Raw genomic sequence first — 20,241 nt, forward strand, 5'->3', positions numbered from 1 at the left:
ACTCAATTTTTTTGTTGTTGTTGTTACTGGAGTACTCCGAATATGGGAAAATATTTGTAACCCATCAGAATAGATTGATCTAAAAATTCAAAGGCAGTGAATAGTGTGAATTGTAAGGTATATGAATAATGAAATTTTAAAAAATGTTACTTAGCTAATACATATGACTCTGACTAAGGCAAGGAATAGCCGAAGAGGGGACAGAAAAAAGAAGAGATATAAGAAATAGGTGGGGAATGAAAATCACAAGGAATGATAGTTAGGAAAAAGCAGGAACTTGGAATACTAGAATATTCTGCCAAATGGAGGACAGCTGTAATAAAAACCCCTAAAACAAAATTGTTCACAGAAGAACCCTATCTCCAAATCACCTTGTGTTCACCCTGTTTCCCTAAAGGTTCAAACATACCATAGGTGTTATTCAAAGGTGTCAATATGAATTAGGAATGCTAGGAATTGTGAGGATTGCTCTGTTAGCATGAGTAGCCCCAATTTTGTTATTTTTCATTGTGTTGAACTCTTTGTAACCCCATTTGGGATTTTCTTGGTAAAGATATTGGAATGATTTGACATTTTCTTCTCTAGCTCAGGAAACTGAGGCAAACAGAATTAAGTGACTTGTCTATGCTCACATAGCTAGTGTCTGAGGCCATATTTGAATCTCAGGAAGATGAGTCTATGGTCCTGTTCCCTGTCCACTGTGTTAAAAAGTAGCAGCCTTAGATTTGTAGCTTTCCCTTAATTCATAAGTGTGGAAAACCTTGCAGGGGTTTGTACTCAGCTATTAGGAGACTTCAACTAGAAATGCATTTATTATTTAGCTAGATGCTATATATCTGCTGTCTTCCTTCCATATCTGATTTGCTGTTAATGTTACATTCTGAGTTGCAGTTAAATTGATGATTCAAAGCTCCTTGCCTCCTTTTTTATAATCAGAAAAATAATTCTACTCATTCTTTAGAATTAGATTATTTAATTTCCAATTGGTTTTTAATCTATCTTTCCCTGGCTCTTTGTTGAGTATAATTTTTATTGCAATGTGATCTGAAAAAGAATCATTTACTATTTCTGCATTTGATTGTGAGGTTTTTGTGCCCTAATACAAAGTCAATTTTTGTGTAGCTGCCATGTACTGTCGTTTCTGTCCCTATTCAATTTTCTCCAGACGTTTATCATATCCAGGTTTTCTAGGATCCTATTAACTTCCCTAGTCTCTTTTTTGTTTATTTTGTGGTTACATTTGTCTGATTCTGAGAGGGGAAGGTTGGAGTCACCTACTAGAATAGTTTTGCTACCTATTTCTTCCTGTCACTGGCTTAAAATCTTCTCTAGGAATTTGCCTGTTCTACCATTTGGCACATACACATTTAGTATTCTTATTCCTTCATTATTTATGGTATCCTTTATCAAGATGTATTTTTCCTCTTCATCTCTTTTAATAAGATCTATTTTTCCTTTTGCTTTATCTGAGATCAGAAGTGCTACCCCTGCTTTTTTTTTTTTTTTTTTTTTTTACTTCAGAAGAAGCATAATAAATTCTATTCCAGCTTTTCATCTTTACTCTGTATGTGTCTCTGTGTCAAGTGTTTCTTGTAAACAATATATTGTAGGGGTCTGTTTTTTTAATCCACTTTGCTATTTTCTTCCAAATGTTTACCTCTCTATAGTTCTCTTGAGTTCTGTGTTTATAAATGTTTATAGATTAAATTTACTGTTTGGTTTTGGTTTTTTCAATAGAAATGAAGTCTCTTACTTATTGAAGATGCAGTATTTTTATCTTGAGATTATAGTTTTGGAGTTTCACAGCAATGTTCCTTGGGGTTTTCCTTGTGGGATCTCTTTGAAGAGATAATTGATGGAATCTTTCAATGAGTATTTCCCCCTCTGTTTGTAGACTACTGAGGCAGTTTTCCTTAATAACTTCTTGCAGAATGCTATTCAAGTCATGGTCATTGTCAGATAGACCAATAATTTTTAAATTGTCTCTTCTGGATCTATTTTATATGTCAGCTGTTTTGCCAATGAGGTACTTTACATTTTCTTCTATTTTTTTTTATTTTTTAAAATTTGTTTGATTGATTCTTGCTGTCTCACAAAGTCATTAGCTTCCATTTGCTCTGTTCCAGTTTTTAATATGTGATTTTCTTCAGTTATCTTTTGTATCTCTTTTCCCATTTGGTTTATTCTACTTTTTCAGGAGTTGTTTTCTTCAGACAATTTTTCCCTTCCTTTTCTAAACTTTTGACTCTCTTATGCATACCTCTAATTTCTTTTCTCATTTTTTTTTTTTTGTTTTACCTCTCTCATAAAAGATTCATGAAGTCTTTATGAGCATTTCCAAGAAGCCTCTTTGGGCTTGAGATCAATTTATTCTCACTCTTTGAGATTTCTTCTGTGCACATTCTGTCCTTGAATGAATTTGTGTTTTGGTCTGCCCTGTCATTATAGTAGCTTTCTATGGTCAAGGTTTGTTTCTTGCTTTGAGTATTTCCAGTTTTTTGTTTGTTTGTTTGTTTTTTACTTTTAAGGTCAAGCTCTGCTCCTGGGATAAAGGTGGTGCTGTCCCAAGATTCCTGTGCAGCTCTGAGACTTAGCTTTGAGCACTGGGGCCCCTTGTGTTTGTAGAAGTAGCTTTGCCTGTTCTTTTCAGGAAATACCCTGGTTTCCTAGAGTTTGCCTTCTGAGCTGAGACTGGAAGTTTACCCTTAATTTGCTCCTCGAACGAGCCAGGGCTGAGGGTCTTAGTTGATGATTTGATGTGATTAGGACTCTCTCACTGGCTTTCCCACAGTCTATTTGACCTGGGCTGGACACCCTTTTCATCCCAGTAAGACTGACCTTTCTTGAAGTTTTTTCAGTCTATCCTAAGTGGAGAGTGGTTTCATTCCATCAGATTCTGTTCTGAGCCTTGGTTTCATGCGGTTCTCAAAGGAAACTGGGAGAGCTCGAGCAGCTTCCTGACTTTACTATCTTGTCTCTGCCCTCTGGAACTCCCCAGAAAAGTAATTCTAATATTCAGAATTATATATAGTTTGTGCTCTATATCTTTCCTTAAAGAAGAGAAATATAATAGTAGAAGTCAAAATATTTTTGTATTTTCTTTAGATAAAAAATATACTTGGCTTTGGTTGAGTCAATTCTGATAAAATTTTCTTTTATATTCTAAAAAAAAGTCTTTGTAGTTTAAAATATGATAATTGAATTCCTTTAATGACAGTTTATTCTATCAAAGGCTCTTAATTTGGGGTATATTAACTTGTTTTTAGAATATATAATACCTGTGCAGTCACTTCTATTATTATGTAGTATATTATGTAGTATATGCCTTCCAAAAAGTATTGTACTGTGTGCTATGAAAAATTCTACAATAAAAACCATAGAAATTTTGGAGGAAATAAGGTTAAGAGCTAATACTCAAAAGCGTTGTAAGTGACACGTAAAAAAAGAGATAGGAATCAAATAAAAACATAGTTTCATGTTTTTGAGCATAGTTTCATACATGTTAAATGATTAAGAAATTCATAAATACTACAATAAATAGTGGCAGCATCCTCAACCATGGCTTAGTAAGTGGTCCTGGGATGTTTCTTGACCTGTCAAGTTCCTAGGTTTTAAGGGCAAGTGTTTGGAGGGGTAAAGAGGCAACAAAGGGTCATCAGTCCTCCTCCACACAGTGCTCCTACTGCTGTAGAAAATATATGATAATTACAGAACTTTCCCTTGACAAAGACTTGAAATCTGCTTATGGAAAAGTAGGTATTATTAGAAGGGTAGTAGTTTGTGTGTTATTGTGACATGGTATAGTTTTCTCCATTCTTGTTGGTTCTTATGGAAGAAATTGCATAGAAACAACCTCAAAGTTCAAGTTAGACTCAAAATATTCTCTACTATATCAGTCTTGAGGAAACAAATTCATAAAATGCATTATAGCAAAATCGACTTTCTCTATAATTGGTTTCTTTATGCATTTAGAAACTATTTTGAGAAGAGATCCATAGAATTCACCACATTGGCAAAGAGGTTCAAGATACACACAAAAAAATTAAGAACTTTTGCTGAAGATAAAAACATAATTGCCCATAAACATCCTTTTATTTGTATATTTTACTAATTGTAAATAGTGGCTTGCAAAAGAGAGGAACTGTTAAGTGATCTTAGGATACAGGTTTATGTGAATTACTGGTAAGTTGGCCCACTGGAAACTTAGGAGTGATAGGGGGAAAAGATACAGATTTATTAATTATAGTAAACATTCCAAATTAGGCAAAGTTAAGGTCTGAATCTTTTGTTCTTGGTAGAATGAATTAATTGATATGGTTGTCTAGTAGCAGAATATATATTGTAGGTTCTAGCTTCCTCCCCATAGGAATTTGAAGAGAAATCTCTACATTGTGGTAGAGTCTTAGGTGGTGACTAGAAAGTAGATCATGCCTGATAAAAAGAAAGGAACTCTGCTAGTAAATATCAAGAGTAGGGACAAGAAGTTTCCTTATTGTTTTCATCTTCAATCTTAAAATCCTGGTAGTAAAAAAGTTACACTCTAAACTATGCACATAAATTATTTTTACATTAAAAAAAACTTTAAAAACACTCAAAATACTAATAATATAATCATTAAGCAATATCAAACAGTTCTTATTATATCGTCAACTATTTCACCCATGTAAGTTTCCTAGACCAATGTAAAGAAAAGATGATTGGACTGAATTCTACAAATTGGTCATGTATAAAAATTATGAACATCTATTTTTAAAAGTTATTCTAGGAATTGATTTGTGAGTTTTAAGAGATATCACCATTTCTATTTTATTCATTAAAAAAAAAATCTGACAAGAACTCAGAGATTTTCAAAAGTGTCAGGAAATGCAGAGTTTAATCCAATTTTTATTTTACATATAAAAAATTCAAGCCTAAAAAGATTAAATGACCTGCCCAAGATTCCACAGCTAGTCAGGATTATAATTCAATTTTTCTGACTCCTGTTGGAATAATTAATTAATCGATAAGCATTTATTAAGCATTCAGTATTTGCCAGGTACTAGGTTAAATCCAGAGAAGCAAAACCAAAAATGAGACAGTCCCTTCTCTCAGGGAGTTTGTATATCACTGTTTCATTCTTAGACACATAGATAAATTGGAGAAAGTTTGCATCTCAAGTTAGTGGATATTAATACACTTAATTAAATATCTTCACTTCCTCACACTGCTTAATCAACTTGTGGTCAACACCTGTTAATTCTAACTTTATAGTATCCCTCTCTCCTCTGATTCTTCCACCCATTACTTTGGTGCAGGCTTTGATAACTTCAGTTAGACTAATATAGTAACTTCTTGGTTGTTCTCAAATTTCTCCTCTTTCCAATTTCTCCTTCATGAAGCTACCAAATTGATCTTCCTAAAAGATAGATTTAATGACTTCATGACCTGCTTCTAGCTCATTATTAAATAAATCTATCTCCAACAGAAAATCTTTTGTTTGATATTTAAAGCTCTTCACAACCTAACCTTCTTATTTTTAACCTTTTTAATTTTACATATTATTCCCCTCCCCATACTCTTTAATGTGGTGGAGTTGTTTTTCTTGTTTTTCCTCACACAAGACTCTCAACTCCATGCATTTTCAGGGGCTATCTCCATGATTAGCATTCTCTTTCTCTTTGACTCTTAGCCTCCCCAAATTTCTTCAGTCTCAGCTAAAACCTACCATCTGAAGAAGTCTTTTTCCATTGCCTTCCAAGCTGAAATCAATCTATTCAGTTTATTTCTAATTTGTACACCTTTGTTTGGGGAGTAGAATGTATTCAGAGAAAATATGCATCTTTGGTGTGAGGGCTGTCCAGCTCTTTTCAGGTCTGCCTTCTATCTTTAGTGACTACCTGATCCACTCAACTTTCACTTGTGTCTTCAAGAAGCTGCAGCATGCATAGCATGCACAGTGATCACACCCCAGTAAACAAATTTGGCAGATGACCTAAAACCAGATTGCAGGTAACTTTGGATAGCTTTCTATTCCAAGAATGTGAAAACTTCCCCTGGCAAAATGGATAGATGAGAACAATTTGTTCCAATGGCCATGAAAAACTAAAACAAGTGTTATAGAGTGCTTAAAGCTTGATTAGACATCAAAGATGTCAAGGTTACCCATTGCCTCTCAAGCCATCCCTGTGTCCAGCCACTAGACTGGAAGAACTAGAAGAAAAAGTGAGGCTGATGACTTTGCACAATTCTGCCTCACTTAAATCCAATTTATACATGTATCAAAAGACATTGCCTATATCATTTTATCATTTTTACCTAACTCAAGGGATAAAGCAGTAGGTAAATATACATTGAGAGTTATAGTCACAACCCTGAAAACAGGTCATTTTCTGGAAGCAGCAGTGGGATTCTTCAGCCCCGCTCCATGTCTGAGCAGCCCTCCATTTGAATTGTTTTAAGAAGACTCTGAAAATCACCTGACATGATAAGGTACCAGACACTGAAGTTCTTTCTTGACATTAATTGCCAAGTCTTCAAACTCTACTTCAGAGAGCAAATTTTGATCGGCTGGCTATGTTATTTAAATGCCAAACATATACTTGCCTAAAACACATTTATGGAGAACTCACACAAGGCAAGCACTCACATGGTGGACAGAAGTGATACAAGGACACTCTTAAGGGTACTCTGAAGAATTTTAGAATCCATTCTGTGACTTGGGAGACATTCACACAGGACTGGCCAGTATGGTGTACCCTTTTTCAGAAAAGGTGCTACGTTCTAAGAGCACAGCAGAATTTAAATAACTCAAAAAAAAAAAAAAAAAAAAAAACATGAGATGAGCAGATTTAGAAAATTCCACCCAAATATTGACATGGACTATTTGTGTCAGACCTGTAGTAGAGCATTCTAAGCTCATACTGGTCTGATCAGCCAATCAGACACATTGTAACTTGACTCTAAAATAGTGATGTCATTTTGGTCTTTGAGATTGAAGGATAACATCCAACTAACCAATTAACTAACAAAGCTGTATAGTGTCTCCCTAATTAAATTGTGATCTCTCATAAAAAAGGGAAAAGGACCTATTTGTGCAAAAATGTTTGAAGCAGCCCTTTTTGTAGCAACAAAAAATTGAAAATTGAGTGGATGCCCATCAGTTGGGGAATGGCTGAATAAACTAGGGTGTATGAATATTGCAGAATATTATTATTCTGTGAGAAACGATCAGCAGGATGATTTCAGAATGGCCTGGAGAGATTTGCCATGAACAGATGCTAAAGGAAGTGAGTAGAACCAGGACATCATTGTACACAGCAACAGCAAGATTATACAATAATTCTGATGGACTTGGCTCTTTTCAAGAGCAAGGTGATTCAGGCCAGTTCCAATGGGCTTGTGGTAAAGAGAGCCATCTGCACCTAGAGAGAGGACTGTGGAAACTGAGTGTGAATAACAACATAGTATTTATATTTTTTTTCATTATTGTTTGCTTACATTTTGTTTTCTTTCTCATTTTTTTCCTTTTTGATCTGATTTTTCTTGTGCAGCATGATAATTATGGAAATATGTATAGAAGAATTGCACATGTTTAACATATATTGGATTACTTACTGTCCAGGGAAGGGGGGAAAGGGAGGGAGAAAAACATTTGGAATACGGTTTTGCAAGGGTAAATTTTGAAAATTATCTATGCATATGTTTTGAAAATAAAAAGCTTTTTAAAAAAGAAATAAGGAAGGAAATGAATTAGAGCTAGAGTGAGAGACAGAAAGAAAGCTAGAGAGAGAGAACTGGCTTGGAAAAGCTCAAAACAATTTTTTCAGACACATTAAACATTATTCTCAGTCATTTTATGTTCTAGCTCAACTAAATACTTATCAGTTATCCATACATGAAATTATATTTCTCAACTCCATACTTCACAGGCAGCTCACAAACACACCTGGAAGGCACAGCCCCATCACCTTTACCTCATAGATTCCAAGCTTGCTCCTACACTCATCAGAAGTGCCCTTCTTACAACCTTGACCTATCTTGACCAGAAATTACTTTATGTATATTTTGTATAAAATGTAGTATGATGTAACAGAGAGTTAATCCCATTGTCAGGAAGAATTTCCTACCTCTATGCATAGTGGCTATTTGCCCTAGGCTTATCACTTAAGGTGTCAATATGCATTAGTAGAGGGAATTTTCTAGTCTCTCAAGTTCCCTAGATTTGAATCACAAGTCCTGTCACTTTACCTATACTTGGTATTTAACTTTTTCCATATATGACATTTCCCAAAGTAGAATGCACCATTGAAATTTTCTGTGCATTCTCTATGTTTCTGTGTATACTCAGGACATTACTCACTCAGCACACTGTAAATGCTTAATAAATGTTTAATGACTTGAAAAAAAATTTGATCTCTTTTAAGGTAGGTCTTTAAATTGTAATGCCACAGTCTTCTTGAACTGCCCTACCTCTGACCATTCTGACCCAAACCTCATCCGATCCAATCAATTGACTTATTCTCCAATAAATTAAATTATTATAACTCTCTAATCTCTATCTCAACTCAGTTTCTCTGGCATTACAATATCCCTTGGATTTAGCACAGCACAAATAGTTGGTACTTGATAAGTGATTGTTGACTTTACCGTATCCTAAATATCATTCCTTACTATAGACCATTTACTTCTTGAGGGCCTTTCTGTTTTTCTCAAGGCTAATTGAGGTTTCAAGTTTAAAAATGTGTGCAAAGTGGCTTATGTGTTTTTTTGTGAAGAAGCCAGATCCTAAGAATGGATGGCAATTTCTGATATAATACAAAGCCAGATTTTTTCACATTATATTGACCTTGAAATAGCCCAGGCAAGAAAATTCAAGACAGCCGCAATGAGGAAGATTTAGAATTTATTTGGTACGGAGCTTAGGACGGAATGGTCGAATTCCGTCCCTTATAGAACTAAAGACAGCCTTATAAACAATTTTTTGTTTGAGCTTGTTACATTTTAATCTGTGATTCGCATTTTACAACAGGAAGATAGGGGGTTTTACAGGATAAGAGGAGAAATCCCACCAGGGCATTATCAGAGATAGATGGTTTCGGGTACCACCCTCTCAGTACCACCCTCCTGGAACAGATATCCTAATGAGCATTGTTGAGCCGGCCCTTTGAAGCGCAAAAGAAGTCCTCCAATCTAGCTGAGCAAACTTTCTTCTGCTGGCCCGAGGCAGAAAGGAGGGATTTGTCCATTTCAACCTCTTAGTTCTTCTTAACCCTACCCCTCCTCTCTTCCTCCTTTCTCTCTTTCTCTCCCTCTTTCCCTCCGTCCCTCCTTCCTCACCCACTCTCTGTTTCTGTCTCTGTCTCTTTCTTTCTCTCCTATTTTTGTTTCTCTGTCTCTGTTTTCCCAAAGTTTTCTGATTTATCATCTTGAACTGGAAATAATCCTGGATTTGATAGAAAACATGGATCCATAGCTCTGACACTTCTTACCTTTGTAATTTGGAAGTCATTTTACCTCTCTTTAGGCTTTAGTTTCCTGGTTGATAATTTTATATAGTGGGTTATACTAGATGACTACTAAGGTCTCTACTAATCTGTAAATTGAGACTGGTACATGATGTGTAACTAATAACTAATTGTTGGATTCTTTTCTCATTCTGTTCGTGTGACATGATCCTTTTTTTCTGTGTGCTCTTCTTTACATAAGAAAATCCACTTCCCTTATTCTCTGAATTTTTACTGACTGTCCTCCATAATTCTCTCAGATGGCTCTGGAGGCAAAAGTCAGGCAGGTGACCTTGTACAACCCTTCCTTACCTAAATCCAATTGCCTTGCATCGTATCCCTGAGGTCATGGTCCTCTTGGACTAACAACAACAATCTCTTTCACATGCACTTTCTGGAATCTCTAATCCCCCCCACCCCCCAATTTTTGTGTCTTTATTGCTTTTTAGCACAGTGCAGGTTTGGTCCCTTCTCTGACAAGTTCCTTGAAGGCAGGAGCTAGGTCTTTTTTGATTTTTAAAAATTTCCTCCAGAGCCTATTTTGGGTCAAATCCAGTCTGTGTCCTAAATTGTAAAATGGGAGATGATGTTGCCTCTCCCTGACAGGATTGTGAGGATCAAATGAGATAATATTTACGAAGTGCTTAGCACATGTTGCTATTTAGTCCCCACCCCATGGACTACATCAAGTCAATACTGTCCATTGTTGTTGCTTTTGGAAAGATGATGCCATGACATGTAAAAGTGAACTGGATTAAAGTAAGGGAAGGCAGGGCAAGGTTGATTTTTTTGGCTAAAATAATGGAGCTATTTGCTATTTCCTTCTCCAAGAAATTTAACAAATGAGGCAAACAGTTAAAGGACTTGCCCAGGGTCACCCAGCTAGTAAGGGTCTGAGGAGGCATTTAAATTCCGGGCTTGCTAGCTTCCGGCTTGATACTAATCCACTGCTCCACCTACCGGTCCCGCTTGATAAATAACTATTCCTTTCCCCTCCTCCTCCCCCCAGTCCGTTCCCCTCCCCTCCTCTTCCTTAGCGCGATGTAATGGAAACTGATTCCAACAGGAATGGAGCAATGTCTGCATAAATTCAGGCTGAATCCGCAGGGAGCCATGGTGACCCCACCCTCTCCGCTAGGTAAAGCAGGTGACTGACTCAGCTGGCAGCCCGAGCGCAGGACAGGATTGTTCCCTGGAGGGGGCGGGACGTGGTTCCTCGGGGACCAATAGCGGAGCTCAGCGGGGCCGCGGGAAGCCAGAAGGCGCGACTGCGGCCGCAACTCCGCCCCCTCGCTCACGCCGCCTGAGCCGCAGCAGAAGCTACCCCAGTAGTCTCTTCTCCAGGTCCCGGGACCCCTGAGGGGCTGGGATTTCAGTTCCTGCATTGTTTCTCTCTGCCATCCTCCCCAACCCCTATCCGTGCCATGACCCAGCATTTCTCCCTAGCCGACTGCGACGTGGTCGGCTTTGACCTCGACCACACTCTGTGTCACTACAACCTGCTTGAGAGCGCCCAGGTAAGTGGTGTGCGCCTGGGGTCTCAGGAGGCCTCCCGCGCTGCCCGCGATCCGAGATCCGAGAGGAGTGGGCCGGGCCAGCGGAGGGGGTAAGCCGAAACCGAGACTGGGCTAGCCATCCTCCTGGGAAGGACTCCAGCCTTCAATTTGGCTCATTCCCGCGGGCCCTTCGGTTTTGCTTTGTTCTGTTCTATGCTGGATTTTCCAAAGCCCTAGTCCCAAAAGTACTGAGAACTTCGCTTCATTAGCACTTTGGGCCTAAGGAGTTAGCTGGATTTCTGTTAGTGGCCTAAATGGCTATTCCCTAACTCCTGTGACGGTGGCTAAGTCCCTTTTCCTTTCTGAATCTTAATCTCAGTTTCTTCCCTTTGTGTTTACTCCAATTTATACCTTGTTTATACGAAGTGATTTGAGGGAGGGACAAGTGGGTGGTACTAGGATAAAGCATCCTGTCTGAAACACCCGAGTTCAAATTCTGGCTCAGACACTACCTGTCTCTGTGAACCCCGGCAATTGCAGAGTGTTAACCTGTTTTTGTACCAGTTTTCTCACCGGAAATTGGAGGTCAAATAGTACCTCCCTCCCACTCAGATTTTTCTGAGGATCAAATGAGAATAACTGCAAAACCTTTAGCACAATGCTTGGCATATACTGTGTTGAATAAATATCATCATCATCATCATCATCATTATGAATTTTGTCTCCTACGTTAGACTGTAAGTTCCTTGAAAGTAGAAACTGGTTTGTTTGTTTTTTTTTTTTTCCTCATCTTTATAACACACAATTCCTGGCACATCCATAACAAATACTAGTTGAGTTACTGAACTTCACTTACTTCACTTCTCTATAAAATGGAGATAAGAGAGAAGGTAGAATTAATCCTATCCTGCCCACTTCTCTTGGCTGAGATAATCAATTGTAATGTGTTGTGCCATTTTAAGGCATGAGTATTAAACAGGATCTTCCTTGAATACTTGAATAATCTCTGTCAATCTTTTCAGAGTTTGGTCTAAGAAAGACAGGTTGTCTGCAGGCCTTTATTCCTCTTCAAGCAGGCAGACGGGCATGGTGGGATCCTCAGTTAGAATTGTGTTTGGGTGGGCTTAGGCAGCAGGGTTATTAAAAGACAAAAATCACAAGTCACACAGTGAGGGGTAATGCATAGTGACATCATCAAGTTTGCCTTTGGTCCCCTATGCTGAAGTTTGGTTTTTTTTTTTTTTTTTTTTTTTTTTTTTAATTATCAGAAGCTGAATCATGGCTTAGATTTGGCCACTGGGCTGGGGATTGACCAGAGCTAGTCCAAATTGGTTCTATTGCACAGTAGAGGGAGTTCTGGGTTCAACAAATAAACATAAGCAAGGATTTCTGAAATGTCCAATTTAAGGGTTGCTCAGTTTGCCTCCTGCCTGACTGATTCTGATTTCCAAGTCAGTCTGGCCTCGTCTGGATAGTAAAGGAGCTTAATCAAATCAAGGTGGTTAGTAAAAATCATTAATTGCTTCAGTTCCACATCTCTTGAAAGGGAAATCATTTATGTACTCACAGGGAAGCTATATTACTTAAATGATATCAAGAAGAGAAAACAAATTTTGACAAACAGGGATAACTTCCCCTCCCCCCCAAGAGTAATTGCTTTTTTTTATTTTTTAATTTTTAATTTTTTTGAGTAATTGCTTTTGAAACTCTTCTAGCTAAACTATTTAGTAGCCCAGTTACATCTGATTTTCTACTTGTAAGAAACTCCCACTGTGAAAGCTTGTCAGGAACAAAGGAAGTAAAGTCCTTGTACTTTTTTCACTGGTCATACCATAGGATAAATTATTTTGTTCATTTGGAGGGGAAGGGCATTTTCCAGGGGACATTGAAAAGCTGGAAGGTTTCTTCCAGAGAACTGTAAGTTTGAGGGCATTATCTGTTTCATTTGTGTTCATATTTACCTAGCACATGACACACAGGTGTTTAATAAAAAGCTGTATATTGATTGGATAGAATATTGGCCTTTAGGTTTCCAGAAGACCTGAATTGAAATCCCACCTCTGACCCTTACTACTCTTAGGGCTTTGAGCAAGTTATTTAAACTCCAGGGACTTGGAGTAGATGGCCTTTGAGATCCCTCTAGTTCATGATCTATGGTCTTAATGATGAAGAAGATCCTGGAAAATATAATTAAGATCATTTCAATGAACTGCTAGGGATAGGAATAGAGAAACCTTTGGAGAGATATAATAGTGATCTTGAAATATCTGGAGATTTGTCACTTAGAAGAAGGATGGACTTATTTTTGTGTAGTTTTAGGGGTTGAGATAAGACCAGTGGCTTGAGAGTGAAAAAGAAACAAAGTTTGGCTTAATGTAGTCAGGCAGTGAGCAATTAAGTGCTTATTATCTTCCAGTCACTGTATTAAGTGCTGAAGATACAAAGAAAGACAAAAACAGGCCTTCACCTCCAAGAACAATCATTCTAGAAGGAGAGAAAACAAATAATTATGAACATTCAAGATGTGTGTACCTGGGGGCAAGGGGAGAAAGTATATGAAATATAAAGAAGTGTATGTTTTAAAAGAATTAATTATACAAAATGAAATGCACTATGTAGAGTTCCACATGAAAGTATTTATCAGCATCTGTTCATTTGTTAGGAATGTTCTATTGTGTACATAACTAAACTAAATGACTCTAGGACTCCACAGTAATAATAGCTTGTGTTTAGATAGTAACTGACCTGCAAAGTAGGCAGCATAAGTTATAATAGTAAACCCTCTGACAGATAAATAGGCTCAGAAGTTGTGACCTGCCTATAGTCAAATAGTTAGCAAATGCTGAGAGTAGGATTCCAATTCAGTTTTACTCTTTTTAAATTTTATTTTTTAAAATTCTGATATAAGAATAATGGATGTAAGATATAGTATGTCACAAGAATAGAGAAAGCTAGTTCTGAAGATAGAAAGACCTGAATTCAAGACTCTCAAACCTTGGATAAGCTGGTCTGCATTCAAGGCATCGCCCCCAAACTGTGATTTGTAGAGTTGTGAACTTGCTTTAATAGAAAAAGTTCCAGCCAGTTCCAATAGTCTTGTAATGAAGACAGCCATCTGCACCCAGAGAGAGGTCAGTGGGAACTGAATGTGGACCACAACATAGTATTTTTACTCTATTTGTTATTTGCTTGCATTTTGTTTTCTTTCTCAATTTTTTTTTCCCTTTTTGATCTGATTTTTCTTGTGCATCATGATATTTGTGAAAATATGTATAGAGGAATTGCATATATATAATATATATTGGATCACTTGCCAACTGGAGTAGGGGATGGAGGGAAGAGAGAAAAAAGTTAGAACACAGTTTTGTAGGAGTGAATGTCAAAAATTATCCATGTATATATTTTGAAAACAAAAAGCTTTAATTAAAAAAAAATAGAAAAAGTTTCCTATTCTGATAAAATCATGGGCCAGTCCCCATCTGTATTACTCTGTACTATAAAAAAAGATTAGAAGAAAGGCAGATCATATACCTTTCACAGATATGGGTAGATACTGTATTCTTAACTAAGGAAAGGATTGAAGCAATTACTAAAGGTAAAATAAAGTGGATTATGTAAAACTGAAGTGCTTCTGAACTCAAGATAAGAAAGGAAGTATTTGAATGGAGGAAAATTTTTTGTATTAAATTTCTCTGATAAGTGAGAGTTTGGTTTCTAAGATGTATAAACAGGGAGTATGTGTAAATATATAATATATCCACATATCTCAGTATGAATATGTAAAACCAAAAGCCATACAAAATAAATAAGTGGCCAAAAGACATGAACAGTGTTTACAAAAAAATTAAAAATTACTAACAACATGTAAAAGTATGCTTCATATAACTAATAATAAGAGAAATTAACTTCGAAATAGCTCTGAGATTTCACCTCACACCCTGCAAATTGGTAAAGATGACTAAAAACATGGGAATAGTTTGTGTGGAAGTACTTGTGGGAAAGTTGACAAACCGATGCATTGTTAGTATAGCTGTGAATCAGCACTACCATTTTTTGGAAAGATGAACATTTCTTCATACAAAGCAGAAAAAAAGATTACATTTCTAGTTGAGAATCTATGCTATCTAAAGCTTTCTTCTTCCTCCAAGATTACAACAAATTCATCATGGATTTTTAAAAACTGTCCAGACTGCTTATATTTTCTATTGAATTTGTAGATGGATATAGACCATGAGTTCTTCTGGTGGTTATGCTTTCTCTGTGATACAAAGAGGTGTTTGTGGCTCACTAAAATTTATTTGAGATGCCAACAGATATCTTCAAATGAAACATAATAAAAGTTGTTTACTTGGATACTTGGAAGTATTTTACTTATCAGAGTTTTATCATGATGTGGTTTATACCATTTGAAAGGGTACATGATGTAATTGAGGGACTTACCATTGGGTCAGAAGATTGTGGGTTTAAGTCCTTCCTGTGATACTTACTATCCATATGATCATATAACTTCAGGGCTGTATACTGTTTGCTTATCATCTCATCAAAGCAGAGAATTTTCATATTGAAATTTTCTTACACTGATGAAGTGCTAAGTCTAGATTTAAATAAAACAAAAATGTTAAATTTTTCATCATAGTTTTGATATAAGATGTTAAATTCTTAAATTTATTTTCCAAATAGAAGAATTAAACTTCAGACTTTCAAATCAGAAAATAAATTTTATTTTCAGTAGAAGATTCCATGCATACATTGGGACTTGAATATTTAAAGATGAGCAATTTTACATTTACTTTACTGTATTTTTCTCTCTTATTTTAGCTTATCTATGATAGCTTTGCTCAATATTTGGTAATAGAGAAGGGATATGATAAAGAATTGCTAACCGTACCTCCAGAGAGCTGGGATTTTTGGTGAGTGTTTTTTTTTTTTTAATAATCTTAATTAACCTGTGTATTCTCTATGGACATTGTTTTCCTTTGTGTAATTTTATACAAAGGCAGAAAGTGTGACATGTAAGACTTTTAAACCAGTCTATAATTTCATAGGTAGAAATTTCTTAGTTATATGTCCAGTAAAAAATTTTGTTATTGTTAGAAATAGATTTGTTTGGAATACTTTTGTTATTAAGCATTTTCAATAATTAGCCTTTTGTTTAATTTGAGGTACCTAACCTTGTAGTTGATTTCAATGAAGAGATTGTAAAGAACTGTTTTTTAATTATTCTTTTTTTATTTTCAGTTGCAATTTTTCTCTCTCCCTTTATCCTTTCTTGCACTTATTGAGACAGAAAAAAATAGCATACCCATTATACATCTATAGTCATGCAAAATATATTTCCACATAAAGAACTATTTTGGACATTAAAATGTTTACAAATATTAGTTTGTTTCTAAGTTACCCTCACCATAAGGATCAAAATAGGGAGAAGGAATCACACAATTTCATGCAAGCACCTAAACAATTTGTACATGCAATTGATACTATGAACATTCATTTGTTTAAATTTTAAGTTTTCCTTGATAGTCTGTTTGAGGATTAACATGTGTTTGGTTTCGGTTTTTTAAAACAATAAAAATGATTATGTTGCTTTTAAATTGTCCATTTTATCATTAATGGGACCCTACCTACCTCCCCTCCTCCCAATTAGGAAAAAAAAAAAAGCTCAGTTGTGATTTTGAAATATTATTGTTCAGTTATATTTAACTTACCAAACATTTGGTGAGGCTAATCTCACTTACAAATGGAAGAAACAGGTATTTTATTCTATGAAATTACTTATTATAGCAATTAAGTTCTAAACTAAAATAAATAGTGTGCTTCCAAAACACAGTCATTTTCTTAAAAATCTCTCAACAATTTGCTGCTATTATTCCTACCTTTTTTTTTTTTTTTTTTTTTAATGTTAGGGAATAATCAAACTATTCTCCTGTTTCCCATACCTCTTCTAAAATGTCAAATAAACATCCTGGTTGGCCTATTAACGATTCTGGCTCAGAGATGGAGATTTAAAAACTAAAATTTTCAACTAAAACTAAATTTTAAAGACCATAGAAAGAAGCTTAGCAATTGAAAAATAATTTAAGTTCAAAGGAAAAATTTTAAATCAAGTAAGTAATAAAGTAATCATTTTCCCATCTCAGGCTTTTAAATGTAAAAAGTTTAAAAATTTAATAACTAGATTATGGTGGCATTGGTCATTCATCCAGATAACATGGAACAAGTCATTTGGACCAATCAGTTTTTGGACTGGTCAGTCTACTATGAAATAATGGTTTTGTACTCATTGCATTTGGAATAAAGTCCTGTCTGATTCATACATTTAGTGGTTTTACTTTTAGCATTTTAATGGACCTTCTGTGAATTATTTATTACTTTTGAGGTCCTAGGGCTTGTTATTTTTTTCTATATTGTAGTTATGTGTAACATTCTTTTAATGAAAATGTCTTCCTCTAACATTCCAACTTTGTAATGGCCCATTATTTTATTCACCATTCAGATATATAAGCAAAGTAAAATACCTGTTTTAGTAACCAATGTTTCTGTATTTTAGCTGCAAGGGTTTGGCATTGGATCTGGAAAAAGGAAACTTTATTAAACTTGCAGTTGATGGAACAGTTCTGAAGTAAGTAAAAGAAAAAAATCAGTTCTTTAGTCAAAAATAACTTTAATCTTTCAACTGCCTTGATTTTAACAAAACATGTTAAATATAATAGCGTTTCAGTTAATCAGCCTTTAAGCCCTTAATGATTATTTACAATGTATCTATTTGCTTTGTCATAACCATTTAAAAATTTTATTTTAAAAATTCTGAGCATCAATAAACAGGAACATTTTTATATACAAAGAAAAACAAAAAAAATTATATGTGAAATTGAATCATAATTCAAACAACTTGTTTTTTGAGTATAATACACAATACAACATGTTAGTTCTAAAATCTGACCTGCTTTTTATCTTTTAAACGCCCTTCAGCTTTATTTGTGTCTCTTGGATGCTTTATTCTTTTTCCCTTTTTTCTTCCTTCCTTTGTGCCTTCTTTTGCCTTCTCCTTTCTTCCCTGTCTACTTTTCCTTGTCTACTTCTACTTCCAAAAAGCCATACAATCCCTCTCTCCCTCTCCTCATTTTAAGTAATTGACAGGTATACAAACCAAATCCACATTGACAATGGCCAAAAATGTATGTCTCATTTTGTACCTTTTGTCCTTTGTACCATTCTCAGGAGGTTGTTCTCCTGGTTCTGCTCACTTCATTGCTTTCATTCATACAAGATTTCCCAGGTTTTTCTGTATCTTTTTCCATTACATTCATAAATTATGCTGTTCTTTGTGGCAAGTAAAATGCAATACAGGCAAAATGAGGTACATTTTTTCCAAGGCAAAATAATCATTTATTAACAGTGGCATGTATAGTTATTAACAAAGTGAGGCTGACTGGCCTTAATTAGGCCTGCAACTTATTTAGCTGGGGCTGAACATTGGAGTAGTTGGGAAGCTTTCCAATTAAGTACAATTGGGGAAAGTAGGTTGGTCTTCAGGTATGAAGGATTAAGCTCCTCTTTCATAATTAAAGAATGGTCATTGCTTTGCCTTCCAACTGCCTCTAGCAATCTTGGCTAGAAAAACAGATCATAAGCCATTCTCTTAGGGAGGCTTGGGGATGGTCTCTTGGGGAGACCAAACCACTTCTACTCTTGTCATGCAAAGACTTTTGACATGCAAAGATTGTCATGGAAACTTATTGGGATTTTTTTCTCAAAACACCAACTGCCTACATTTATCAGTTTTAATTCTTTTTTTTTGGCTTTCAACTTTGGTAATGTCTTCTTTGATTTTCAGTATTTATATATTTATTTAGTTGCATGGTCAATTCATAGTCTGTTCTTTTAGAGATGAATATGTTCCCTAAAAACTACTTTGGCTACATCCTAAAAGTTTTGATGTGTTATTTAATTGCTGTCATTTTTTTAATGAATGTATTGTTTCTGTGATTTTTCTTCTTTCTCCCGTCAATTCCTTAGGATTAAATTATTTTTATTCAACTTTGAATTTTTCTAGTTAAAGGATTTTTGTTGATTGTAATTTTTTTTTTTTTGGTGTTTTTCTTTTAAATATTTCTGTTTCTACTTTTGTTCACAAAGTATTTTCCAAAATTGACCATGTATGTATGCTACTGAGAAATATCTGTTCCTTTCTTTTCCTGTTTAGTAACTGTCAAGAGTTCTATCACCTATTTATAATTATACTTAACTTTACAGTATAAGTGTTCTTGAGTATAAGCCTTTCTTTTATCTTATGGAATTGTATATTCTAAGATTTTTTTCTTCTTTATAGAAATTAACACGTTTTATGGAATTCTGACTGATTCCTTGGTACCTGAATTCTTGGTTGCTTGTCTTATTTTTTTCTTTGACCTGATAGCTCCAGATTTTGACTATGATATTCTTGGGAGTTTGTCTCTTGGAGTTGCCTTCAGAAGTTGACTTTATTATTTCTTATTTTCTTTCTGATTTTAGTAAATCTTGGAAGGTTTCATTTATAATTTCTCAAAATGTGAACCAGAAATTTATTTTGGTTATGGTTTTCAAAATGCCTAATGATTCTTAAATTAACTCTCATTTGTTTTCCAGATAAGTTGTTTTTGATAATAACTTAAATTTTGTGGATTATTTGATTGTGTAATAATATTTTGCATCTCAGATTATTAACTCTTTAATAATTAACTCTTAGTCTATTCTAATTTTAAGTCTTCTATTTTCAATATTTCAAATTTCAATTTACCTAATGGACGGTTTTTCTACTTTCTATTCTAAATCATTACTTTTCCTTCTAATAAGATTTAGAGAGCTTATCTTTTATCTCTTCATTTTTATTTTTTCTATATATTCTTGAAATTCTTATGGATAAATCTTTCCCTCTTTCCCCTTTATTTCCCCTCCCTCCCCAATCTGCTTATATTTATTGGGGAGGAGCCTTTTTCTTGGTTTTCTTTTTGGGTGTCTCTTAAGTAATAATATTTCTTAAGGATTTGGTTTCTTTTTCTATTTCTTTATGTTTCTTGACTCAGTTTTTTTTTTTTTTAAATTGTAATAACTTTTTATTAACAGAACCCATGCCAGGATAATTTTTTACAGCATTATCCCTTGCACTCACTTCTGTTCCGATTTTTCCCCTCCCTCCCTCCACCCCTTCCCCCAGATGGTAAGCAGTCCTTTACATGTCAAATAGGTTACAGTATATCCTAGATACAATATATGTGTGCAGA

At 35.1% G+C, this 20,241-nt stretch overlaps 1 protein-coding gene across 2 annotated transcripts in view; it reads left to right on the plus strand.

Moving 5' to 3' along the window:
* Nucleotides 1–10,728: 10,728 nt before the first annotated feature.
* Nucleotides 10,729–20,241, plus strand: part of NT5DC1 (5'-nucleotidase domain containing 1) — a 241,868-nt gene continuing 232,355 nt past the window's right edge. Inside the window, exons 1-3 of one of the 2 annotated variants that reach the window (XM_051997582.1) lie at nt 10,729–10,999; nt 15,797–15,888; nt 17,529–17,600. In XM_051997582.1, coding sequence (XP_051853542.1) covers nt 10,907–10,999; nt 15,797–15,888; nt 17,529–17,600 — 257 coding nt within the window. In that variant the 5' untranslated portion in view covers nt 10,729–10,906. The remainder of the gene's footprint in view (nt 11,000–15,796; nt 15,889–17,528; nt 17,601–20,241) is intronic. The other variant, XM_051997581.1, reaches the window with a different exon arrangement.

The sequence above is a fragment of the Antechinus flavipes genome, chromosome 4 (assembly GCF_016432865.1).
Source record: "Antechinus flavipes isolate AdamAnt ecotype Samford, QLD, Australia chromosome 4, AdamAnt_v2, whole genome shotgun sequence".
NCBI classification, from domain to species: domain Eukaryota; kingdom Metazoa; phylum Chordata; class Mammalia; order Dasyuromorphia; family Dasyuridae; genus Antechinus; species Antechinus flavipes.